Source organism: Cervus elaphus, chromosome 8 (genome assembly GCF_910594005.1).
Source record: "Cervus elaphus chromosome 8, mCerEla1.1, whole genome shotgun sequence".
Classification (NCBI taxonomy): Eukaryota; Metazoa; Chordata; class Mammalia; order Artiodactyla; family Cervidae; genus Cervus; species Cervus elaphus.
In genome coordinates this window covers 5,094,975-5,107,318 of record NC_057822.1, presented here as the reverse complement: position 1 = coordinate 5,107,318, position 12,344 = coordinate 5,094,975, and the positions used below count along the sequence as shown (strand labels likewise).

The window sequence follows — 12,344 nt, the reverse complement described above, 5'->3', positions numbered from 1 at the left end:
TCATCCCCTGTTGTCCCCTTCTTCTCCCGCCCTCAATCTTTCCCAGCATCAGGGTCTTTTCCAGTGAGTCAGTTCTTACCAGGTGGCCAAAGTATTGGAGCTTCAGCTTCAGCATCAGTCCTTCCAATGAATATTCAGGACTGCTCTCCTTTAGCATGGACTGGTTGGATCTCCTTGCAGTCCAAGGGACTCTCAAGAGTCTTCTCCAACACCACAGTTCAAAAGCATCAATTCTTCTGCGCTCAGCTTTCTTTATAGTCCAACTCTCACATCCATACATGACCACTGGAAAAACCATAGTCTTGACTAGATGGACCTTTGTTGGCAAAGTAAGGCTTTGCTAGTCTCACTACTGTATCTGTAATTCCTCATAAAATTAAGGGTCTCCACATTGCCTCCATTCATGGTTTTAAAAAATATTTTATCAGAAACATTAGATGGCCTAGTTGCAATATTTATGCTGTAACTTAATTACTCTTCTTTGGTAGTCCTCATCTTACTAAACAGGATGATTCTTGTTTTAGAAAAGAAACATCTTGCCCTTTGTTTCTCTCCTGCCCTTACTGGATGGACCATTTTACTTCTCTTTTAAGATTGATGTTAATGTTGGTGAAATTTTTAATACAGAAATTACATCATAACCTCTGTCTCCATAAAAAGGTTCTGGTGGCAAGCCATAATCTAAAACCTTCAAAAGAAATGATTGGGAAGGTGGGGAAGTGATAGTTAAGCCTTAAAATGCATGATACTCTCTAGTCAGTATACTGGAGTTCAAAATTTATACCTGTGTGGTTGCCCTGGTGGTTAAGAATCCACCTTGCAATGCAAGGGACATCAGTTTGACCGCTGGTCTGGGAAGATCCCGCATGCTGTGGAGCAGCTAAGCCCATGTGCCACAACCACTGACGCTTGTGCACCCAGAGCTCACGCTCCACAACAAGAGAGCCACTGCCGTGAGAAGCTGGCACGCCAAGAGCAGCCCCCGCTCGCCACAGCTAGAGAAAGCGCGAGTGCATGATGGAGACCCAGCACCGCGCCCCCCGCCACATCCGCAGCTGTGGGGGAGGACAGCTGCTCCCACGGCGCTCTGTTGCCGTGCCGTTTGGCTGGCTGAGTAAACTTAGCAGGAGCTCCCTGTCTGCAGTCTGCGTCCTTCCTCCTCTACATAGTCAGTTATTCGAAGTTAGAGAAGCCTGGTTACTTACTGGTTTCTTGGGGGTTAGGAATGTAGGAAATGTACAAATTATTCCTTCTTTTTTTTTTTCCTTGCTGTTTGCAGGACCCTAGTTCCCTCACAGTGGATTCAGGAATTGAACTCTGGGCCACGCTCCAAATCCTAACCACTGGGCTGCCTGGGAATTCCCAAATTATTCCTTTTCCTTGACTCCAGTGTATGATTTCTAATAGTTCTTATCATGATTCAATTTATTATACATTTGTCCAATTCATACTTTAAAGAATAACGCTTCCACTTTCATATTCTTTTTATTTTTCCTGTATTCTTATGCTTATGTGTCTGCACATGTATATCCATACAAAACAGAAAAGATAGATCTAAAAAGGTGATCTGTTTTTAAAAGAATTTATTTGTTTCTTTAAATAGTGAACCCACAGATACACAGATGTATAGACTGAGGGATTCTCATATGTTGAATATTTACCTGCTTGCTGTCTTAACTCCTGCCATATTACTTGGGGATTTTAATATCCCTGTAGACAACATTAAGTCTGAATAAAGTTCATTGACTTTTGGAAGAAACCACATACATGTAGTTATTAAAATACTAAGACAGATTTCTAATACAGTAATAGAAGTGAAGTCAAAGCCACTCAGTCATGTCTGACTCTTTGCGACCCATGTGGAACTCTCAAGGCCAGAATATTGGAGTGGGTAGCCTTTCCCTTTTTCAGGGGATGTTCCCAACCCAGGGATCAAACCGAGGTCTCCCACAATGCAGACGGATTCTCTACCGGCTGAGCCATAAGGGAAGCCCAAGAATACTGGAGTGGTAGGCTATCCCTTCTCCAGCACATCTTTCCTGACCCAGGAATCAAACCAGGGTCTCCTGCGTTGCAGGTGAATTCTTTACCAGCTGAGCTACCAGAGAAGCCCTTTAAATGGAAATAGATATACCAGACAAACATCAGTTCCTTTTCTGTTCTCATACCATACAAAAAAACTCAAAAGAAATAAATGATCTTTTAAATTGTTTGCCTGAAAAGCCCACAGCTTAAGGATTTTCATAAAGTTGGAATTGTAATTCTGTACTGTTTTTGTTTTTTTTTTTAATGAATTGATAACTATAAAATCAGGTTATCTGCAACAGGGATAACATGATAATAAAAACTGGTATCTATTGGTAATAGTCATAGTTACTGCTAATACTTCTGTGCTTTATTGTCTTCAATAATAATAATTTGAGGAATCATTTAATGATTTGATATGTAATAATTTGAGGAATGCCGCTGAGTGCCGCTGTTGTAGACAGTCTTCACCTGACCTGATAACGACTTCTCTCCTTCAGTGATTTTGTCTTCCACCTTCCCTCAGCCCTTCTGAAGGCCATGACCTACCTTGTCTTTCTACAGTTTAAATATCGTATATCTTGTTCCACTCTATTTTCCTTCTCTTTTAAGAATGATAAAATAGAAGCCATCCATAAAAATTAAAATACAAAAATAAACGGTTCAGAGAATTATCACGAAGTGAATATCTTCCTGAGTACCACCCACTCCAAAGCTTCCTGTGTGATCCGCCTGGTTGCAATCTCCTTCCTCCTGAAATAGTCTGAGTTGTCTGGCAATCACTACTTTTTTTATATTTTTGCTTTAGCGTTTTACTATATAAACTTGTACCCCTAAACATTATAGTGTAGTTTGCCCTTCCGCCTCCTGGGATATTGCCAGGTGAAGCCTAACCCATTGTTAAATCTCAGTGTCCCTCTTATGCTTGTTCGTCTTGGCCATTGGTGGCTGGAGAAAAAATCATTGATATGTCTGTCTGTATTTTGAAGAATTTCGAATTTATATGAACAAGATCTAATTTAACAATTTTGATCTTTTAACTGGATCAGTTCATCTATTTACACTCTTGTTAATTTATACTCTTAGTTCCTCTAATTAAAATTTGCATCACTTTTATTAAGGTTTCCTGTCACTTGCCTGTATTTTCATGTTTCCCATTTCTCTAAACATACAAGTCTAATTTTATAATCCATGACTGACATTGTTGGAATATTATGTAAGTTTCTTTTTGCTGTCCCATTTGGTTATTTTAATGTTACCGGGTCTTCTGTACCTGGTTATCTCTGGAAATTTTTTTATGTTATTTTTATTTTTTACTTTTTGTTGCACTGTATGACATGTGGGATCTTTGAATCCGAGCTCCCCCACAATGGAAGCACAGAGTCTTAACCATTGGACCAACAGGGAAGTCCCTGGAACATTTTTTGTGGAGATTCACTTAGGGCTGAGATGAAGCCACCTCCTTGAGAGACGTTAGGTTTCTTTCTGCCAGGCTCCTTGGGGTCCCTATGAGTGCGGTATCATCGCAGATCAAGTATCAGTGCTTAAGGTTGCCTTGCTCACACATGCTGTGAGAACTGGCCCCTTTTTACTTGTTTATTTTCAGTGAAGACATCACAGCCAGTTCCGTGGGTTATTTCAGTACTGTGGGGGGTCGCACTGGGTCTTTTGTGGTGCATGGGCTCTGTAGTTGTGGTGCAGGTGGGCTCAGCTGCCCCATGGCTTGTGGGACCCTCGTCCCCTGACCAGCGATCAAAACCTCACCTTTGGCAGTGAAAGCGCACAGTCCTAACCACCGGACCGCCAGGGGATTCCCTTATCTACACCTATTTTGAAAGCAGTTTCCCTTAATGACTTATATCTGATTTTTTTAAGAAAACATTTCGCTTTTTTTTCTAGAAATAATAGCTTTTTGATTTTGCATTCAAATCTTACTAGTTTGTGTGTAGTTAATTTTTGTAAGAAGTTAGAAAATATGAACAACTGATTCTTGAGAAGCATATGGCTCAGTCTGTTAGTGCCTGAGGGGAAGTATACTACAGAGTAACTTTGTAACCCTTAAGTGCCCAGAATGCTGTAGCTTTGCATCTGCAGAGGGAATAGAGAGTTGACACAGAGAGGTGATAAAAACAATGACTACCACGTTATTTTATGAGACTAAATTTTTAAAATCTAAGGTGACATGTTTTGGATTCTGCTGGATGCATGAAGAACTGTAAGCGTTACAGTGCAGGCTCAGGAAACAAGAAGAAATAAAGTCATTTAAAATTTCTTTCACTTTTCCCCCTTCTCCTTTCCTAGGTGGGTCCTATGTGTATGAACTCAGCGCGGTCCTCATACACAGAGGAGTGAGTGCTTATTCTGGCCACTACATTGCCCACGTGAAAGACCCACAGTCTGGCGAATGGTATAAGTTTAATGACGAAGACATAGAAAAGATGGAGGGGAAGAAATTGCAACTAGGGATTGAGGAAGATCTAGGTAAAACCTTTAAGTTGTGAGTGCCCTTTTAAAATATAATTTTATTTTATTTTTTAACAAAAATGTCTGTGAGAAATTATTATGGCCCAAGATTGTTATGGACTATCAAGGCTATTTGCATTTCTTAAACACATGAAATCTCTGAACTTTTATAGCAATGTTTGAATTTTATCAAAAAGTGATTTTGGACCCTTTTGTAGTTCATGAGCGTGACTATTGGGTGTTCACGCTATCACGTGTTGTGTGCCTCCCTCCAGACCTTGTTATGACACTGGCACATTGCCCATCAGACGTGACAGAAAAAAGTGATTTTGCTCCAGAGATGGTTCCGTAATGTCCTGTTTTTAGTACAGTGTGAAGTCGTATGTTTCATTTTCAGTTAACGGGTTAATTGTGGGCAGCTAGGAAAGAGGGTGGTAAGTATTAAGATACAAACTATGAGTAGCAGATTAAATATAGTAGGATCAGGACTATATATTTCTCTGGGTCAGGACATATATTTTTGAGAAGTAAGTATAGTGGAGGAACTTTGTTCTCTGAACAGCATCTCCCCCTCCCTGTTAAGCGTCTTACCCCCAACCCTGGAGTGTGGAGCCACACCTCTGTGGGGAGTAAGCTGCTTACTGTTCCGTGGTAATGAGGTGTGCCATAAAGCGTGCTTCCTGCAATAGTTTCTGGTATATAGTTCTCATCACCTTGGTTTTCGTGGGCTAAATACCTGTTTATTGTCTAACAGAGAGACAGTTCTTCTGATAGGAACCATCTTGGCTGAAGTTTTGATCACTTATTATTTGTCACTGGGACTATGGGTTGCAAATAGGGAAAAGGAATGGGAATTGGTGGCTGTCTCCCGCCACTGTCCCTTCTTAAGGATCAGTACCACTTGCCCAGGCGGAGGACCGTGGCAGTTGACATTGGCTTTCAAGGAAGGCATAGGGAATCTTGCTGCAGATAGTCGTGTAGTGTCTATATTGTAATTTGAAGGAATATTTTCTTTCTCTCTTTTTTTTTTTTTATGTACACCATTTTTTTTTCATCAGTTGTACCTCCCTAGAGCTTGAAAGGTGAAAATGGGAGGTATGTTGGACTTACCAGTTGTGAGTAGTGCTCCACCTAGGTGTGATGTTACAAGTATTTTCTAATTTTAAGTCACATTTTAGATACACAGCAATGTTGCTCCCACTTGACCTAAGTAATACTCAGGCTCTTAATTAACATTTGCTTGTATTTTTTCTTATTGTGATATTCTTAATAGGAACAAAATTGACATTTAGCTTTAAATTGTGAATAATTAAACTTTAGTTTTATTTAACTGTTCTTTTTTTTTTTTTTTTAATTTTTTTATTAGTTGGAGGCTAATTACTTCACAACATTTCAGTGGGTTAACTGTTCTTTACTTGAGTTTTTTGATCTGTTTCATTTTTAGTAAGAAAATCGTAGCATTAAAAGCATTGTTAAGGCTCTCCACATAGATAGTCTTAAGTTTTAGAACATTTCAAGAGGAAGAGACTCTACAAGGATCCCATTCCAGCATTTTAATGCCTCATTATATGCAGCTTACATTGCTACTTTTATGTTTTATCAAAAATAGAAAATCATTATTAAATTCCATTAGTCATTTATTATTCTCTTGTGAACGTTTATGAATCATTTTATATTACATCTTACACAAATTAATGAACATCTTAAATCTTAATAGTTTTTAGTTAGAAATGACCAACAGCTTTTCCTTTTACATGCTGAGATTTTTAGTTCCCTACTACTGTAGTCTTCAAGCTTTTTTGCTCCTGTATTCTCTGAGAAATATTGAACAACTTTCGTATTTCACTGCACACTTTAAAATCCAGCATTTTTCATTGTAAATTTAAGTAGATCCCAATAATGTAACTTCTGACAAATTATAAATATTGAACCAAACTGCAGCATTATTACTCTTGTATCCAAATGAAATTATATAACATAGAGATTCCATACAGCCGCATCATTCTTTTCAAAGTTACATGAACTGATATTTTTTGAATGACAGTATTTTTTTTAATATTTCCTTTTTGTCGTGTACTAGTGTTTCCATCGCCCTGACCCTAGAGAATTTTGTTCTGACAGAATATAATAAGTTTTCTGTAACTGTAAAGCTCCAAATAGTTAGAAAGTGCTTCTGAGGTTTTTTTTTTGTTTATTTGTTTTTTGTTTTAAATAGATATCCCTATATATTTGATAAAACCAATACAGGTTTTAAAGGAATTGAAATTTAAAAGAACACAACAAAATTTTACTGTGAATAAATCTTTTGATGAGATAAGACTTGTCACAGGATAGGAGGTTATATCTTTCTTTTGTAAAGTAGAAGACAGATGACTGAAAGGAGAAGTGGAAACCATCAGTGGAACCTCAGCAATTTTAGAAAAGTACGTTGGCAGTTGAGGATCTGGTACTTGATTTCCTCAGAACTGTCCATGCCCTCATACCCATTAGAAAGTTATCCTGGGATAATCAAACTCAATTTGAAGGTCACCATCATGTGATACACATGCCATATAAAACACTAACATTTTCTACTTCTGAATTCATAGAGATTAGTGGCTCATCTTAGCATTTCATTTCATTTTGGGTGGGGGGGGGAAACATTTCATTTTATTTCTTTGTGCAATTAAGCCTGATTTATTTTTTTAATCTAAGACTGACAGGAAAATAAAATCTATATATTTGGTTCAGGTTAGTCATTGTGAAAAATAGCATCTTCTTTGCAGCTTTTAAAAATGGAATATGGCAGACATTGAGGGTTAATAAACATTCAAAAATTTATCCAGCCTGCAAAATTTGCATTGCTTTTCAATATATCTTTAGTTTGTATTTTAGTAATTGTTATCTATGATCACCACCACCCCCGCCCCCCCCACTGCTTTCCCTCCCCTAGAAAAGAATGAACAAATTATAGGAATTCTAATTTAATCATCTTTTGATTTCTCTTACCTCAGCAGAACCTTCCAAGTCCCAGACACGTAAACCTAAGTGTGGCAAAGGAACTCACTGCTCTCGAAACGCATACATGTTGGTTTATAGACTACAAACTCAAGAAAGACCCAGCACGACTATTCAGGTACCAGGTACGCAATCTTCCAGAATTACTTAAGGCAAAGATTTTTGAATACCTTGCTCCAAGATCAATGATTAGAACAGGTGACTTTTGTCTGTTATGATAGGCTGACTGTGTATATGGTAAATTGTGAAAGTGCATGTAATCATAAATTTGATTTAAAGTAATGAATTTTTTTTTTTAAAGTGATGAAGTTTTAAAATAAAGGAGGCTTTCACAGAGCTATTCCACTGGCCTCCCTAAAGAAAAGCAAGAGCAATTAAAAAAAGAAATTCCTTTGGATAATAAAGATGAATTTAAAGAGCAGTTCCATTGTTTTGTTCAGCTTGTAAAGCAGTTGTGGGTTTAGCCACTTATAAATCTTCTGCTGCTGCTAAGTCACTTCAGTCGTGTCCGACCCTGTGTAACCCCATAGACGGCAGCCCACCAGGCTACCCCATCCCTGGGATTCTCAAGGCAAGAACACTGGAGTGGGTTGCCATTTCCTTCTCCAGTGTGTGAAAGTGAAGTCTCTCAGTCGTGTCCGACTCGTAGTGACCCCATGGACTGCAGCCTACCAGGCTCCTCCGTCCATGGGATTTTCCAGGCAAGAGTCCTGAAGTGGGGTGCCATTGCCTTCTCCATATAAATCTTCTCGGCTTAATTTAAAAAAAAAGGAAGAGCTGCTGCTTGCCTGAAGGCAGTCTAGTTGTCAGTCTGCCTGACACTGTGCTGTGCTCCGTGGCACCATTTGTTTTGAGTGGTGTTTCTGAGACATTGGATGTTTCTAGTTGGCTGATACTATGGAGAACCAGATCGAGGATCCCCCTGGTATTATTAGGGGCTGTCTTCAGCTTTACTTCTGCCTGCAGGTTGGAGGGCACCCAGCCAGTATTTGTTGTAATTTAGAGTTCAGCACCGTTCTTGGTCTTTGGAAAACAGGATAAAGGTTTTTCTGTCTTTTCTGTTCTGAATAGCCTTTCTTCAGGAGCTGGTAGATCGAGATAATTCCAAATTTGAGGAGTGGTGTGTGGAAATGGCCGAGATGCGTAAGCAGAGTGTGGATAAAGGAAAGGCAAAGCACGAAGAAGTGAAGGAGCTGTACCAAAGGTTACCTGCTGGAGCTGGTCTGTAAGATATTCTGGGACAGCAGTGTTGCCATAAGTGCCTTGTTTCTTTCATGTCCACAAATGTGCACGAGCAAACGTTCCCCCGCCCACCCTTACTTATAACCCGCTAATGCCAGCTTATGCCCTGTACACTTACTATGTAAACCAGCGTTAACTTAATGTGTAGCATTCCGTATAATTCTTATCATGTACTTTTACAAATGGGAAGCTCTTAATAAATTATGAGGTTTAGGTCAGCACTCTGCATATATAACTCTTACAAGTATTTCTAATTTGTGAGACATTAGCCTGTTTTTAAAAGAAAAAATCTGTTCAGTCTACAGTGGAAGCAACTCACCTAGTCTGTTTCCTTGCATACTTTGTGCGCTAACAGTATTAACAGGCATTCTTTTATATGAGTGCTCGTTTTATGATACTGGTAGATTATTCTGAAATTGAGTATCAAATAGTCTAAGAATAGGAAAACTTTCTGCTGACACCTAATTTCTTAAGAATTATCCCACACAGTCCAGCTCATTCTTTTACTATGTATGTTTATTCAAGTCTATCTAATGCCTCATAAAGGAAACCTCAACTTTTTAAGGCTGGTATGCCATTTGTTAATAATATATTTTCTGTCATTTCATAGGCAATGCCCCATACCCAACTCCTACTTAAAAAAGAGACAGTTTTACTAATTTTAGAGAATAAATACTCAAGCATAGTTGTACTTGTGGTTTTGTTGTTTTGATATCTCAGTTTTCCATTACTGGTATAACTTTTAGCAAAAAATGAATATCAATTGCTACATCTGTAAAAATATCTCTCAAAAGTTCTGTCTAAACTGTACCTTAATTTGATTCTCAGCTTTCTTTGTAACTTGTTATTCTCACTCTGTTTCAAGAGTTGGGATTATCATAAAGAATTAGGCTGACCTTAATTTTACTGGAAACAGTTTGGAAGTGAACATGTGATTCAAATCGCTAAATTTATTCAAAGGAATTGGTACCTCAAAATCTATTCTGGACTTTGTTCATAGTTTCCTGGATTCACAGGACAAGAGAAAGGACTTACTGGGTCTATAAACTAAAATGCTATTTTTGAGTCATGCTTTAAAACCTCATGGTCCAAAGATGTTACGTGTCAAATTTACACTGTACTCCTCTTGGCTGTTTTCATTCTACCTATAAGAACCTGTACTTATGTTCTTCAAATATGTATATATGTTATCAATACTCTTGCCAGTTATGAGCATTATTTTTCATGTTTACAGTTAGCATACGTGGTAGAAAGTCCATGTTTTCCTAAAATATTGTCGATCTCAAAATTAATGACCATGGTTTTGTGCTGCCAATCAAATCTTGTTATGTTTTTTCCTAAATCTTTGTGAACATTAAAAGAAGGGTCATTTACTATAAAGTATGAACCTCACCAGAAACCAGAACACTTTTGGCCCTTTTTATTTAAATTGAAATAAATTCTTTTTTAATAATCCTAAATTATCTCTAGGTAAGTTCTTTCAGATATTTTTGATGCCATGGTCTTTCTAGACTTCATTCCTTTTCAAAAGAAAGTTCCTGTTTAAAATCCAGGCATTTAAAACTATATATAAGTAACTTTGAACCATAGTATACATTTTCCTTTGGTAAATATTTTAATAGCTGTTTTCTTATTTCATCAGATGCTGAGATTTTTATACAGTTTGTTATCCCAGCTTGACAGAGTTCTTCCTCCTGTTTGTTAGTTGATTATCCATGCTTTGGAATCACAATAATAGAGAACATCTTTGAGAAACTGCCAGGAGTCTTTGTTTAGTGTAGACCCCAGTTGTTAGGGAGACTCTTGGTAGAAATTGATACAGCTCTTTCAAGGTTTTTCTGATCTTCATATCTTGTACTGATAGCCTTGAGATTGCTAAAAGTTTAACCTATGGGAACTCTCCCTGGGAAAAGATTAGCTATGCTAAGAGTTCCTTTTTGCTCTTTTGGATAGGGATCAATTCCACACCATTATGTATTGTAAAATGCCCCAGTCACGTTACCTGTGCTGAGTCTTAAGGTCTCCACTTTTATATATTGTGCAAATATACGATTAACTTTTCTGTATCTCTTTTCCTCCAACAAAGCTCAAAATGCTTCACATATCTTATCTTTTACATTCAGCAACATCCCTGTGAGGTAGGTGGAAGGCAGGTATTATTACCTTCATTTTACAAGTAAAAGATCTGAAGCATAGAGAGTTCAAGTGACTTGCTCAAGTTCAGTTTCTTGGTGGCAGAACTTGGACTCAACTTGTGGTCCCGGGCTCTTCCTCTGCCGCTGTGTCAGAGCTGACCAATCAGTTGCGAGGCTCTCAGTTTATGATATACAGTTTCAGCACAAATAAGGGATCCAACAGTTCTGAATTTTGCTTTTGTAAAAATTGAAATGTTTTACACTGAACTTAAAATGGAAGTTAGTTTTCAGACTTGTAAATTTCAGGGAAGTGTGAAATTGGTCAAAATGGGCTTTGAGTTGAATTGTCTATTCCTCAGATCTCATCAGAAATAGTATCATAATACAAATATATAAATTCAACCTCTGTATGTTTTCTTCTATGTTTTATGCTGGGACTCACTGGAGATCTTTGTAAGTAATCAAAGCTGGCCCTTTATCTTTAATTTTGGCTTTTACGGAACTCTGGGGCTCTGTTTTCCCAAATTAAAACTCATTTTGAGGTGTCTGGCTGTATCTTAATTTTTCCAACTTTGGAATCAATACATTTGACTCTGGTGCACTTCATCCTAGAAGTTGCTTAACATAGCTTAATTTCTTGAAATACATAATATGGATTTGTGTGGGGAAATCAACTACCTTTTAATCAATGTCGGTATCATCTTGGATGAAGAAAAGTTCCGGTGTTTAAACGGACTCGTGCGGTTGTAGCTGATTGAGGTTACTTTTTAACTTAAGACCTAGTCAGACTTCTCATTTTAACTTTCACTTGTGTATCACACATAGATGACAAGTGTTTATGAAAATCACTATGGGAGTGAGGCTATGTGATTTGCGAGCTAGCTTCGAGTGTGGCTTGTCACCAAGCTTGGGTGTCCCGATCAGAGCTCTGCTGTGCTATCCAGCAAGACACTTCTCTCTGTGGAAGCCTCTTTTGTAGAATGTGGTTAATAATACCAGCCGATCTTACAGGGCCCTGTGCACCGCTCCTGGAACTCAGCTGAGTGGTAGTTAAATGCTGCTTTGTGCTGTACTCACAGACATCTTCCCTGAACAATGAGTCTTCTTGATTCTGCTAACTTTGGAGAGTTTGCATTGTCTTTTGAGGAAAATGAATGTGCCATTCAGTCAGAAGGCTGTAAAAATACATAGGTTCTTTCCCTTGCTTTCTTCCTCAGAGCCCTATGAATTTGTCTCTCTTGAGTGGCTGCAGAAGTGGTTGGATGAATCAACACCTACCAAGCCTATTGATAATCATGCTTGCCTGTGTTCCCACGACAAGCTTCATCCCGATAAAATATCGATTATGAAGAGAATATCTGAATATGCGGCTGACATTTTCTACAGTAGATATGGAGGAGGACCAAGACTAACTGGTAATACGAGCTGTCTTCTCTGCTTAAAAAGGGAGTGCTGCATTAAATCATCATCATATGATCTTTT

The 12,344-nt window shown here is 38.2% G+C and overlaps 1 protein-coding gene and 1 non-coding gene across 6 annotated transcripts in view; both read left to right on the top strand.

Annotated features, from left to right (window-relative positions):
* The window catches only part of USP48 (ubiquitin specific peptidase 48), a 74,044-nt gene that overhangs the window by 32,313 nt on the left and 29,387 nt on the right, over positions 1-12,344 (top strand). For 3 of the 5 annotated variants that reach the window (XM_043909128.1, XM_043909126.1, XM_043909130.1), the window contains 4 exons: positions 4,327-4,506; positions 7,482-7,610; positions 8,557-8,706; positions 12,080-12,277. In XM_043909128.1, the coding sequence (XP_043765063.1) occupies positions 4,327-4,506; positions 7,482-7,610; positions 8,557-8,706; positions 12,080-12,277 (657 nt within the window). The remainder of the gene's footprint in view (positions 1-4,326; positions 4,507-7,481; positions 7,611-8,556; positions 8,707-12,079; positions 12,278-12,344) is intronic. The other 2 variants (XM_043909127.1, XM_043909129.1) reach the window with 2 other exon arrangements.
* On the top strand, positions 4,695-4,799 carry LOC122699025. The gene has a single exon (XR_006342516.1). It is a non-coding gene; the product is annotated as a small nucleolar RNA U13 (small nucleolar RNA).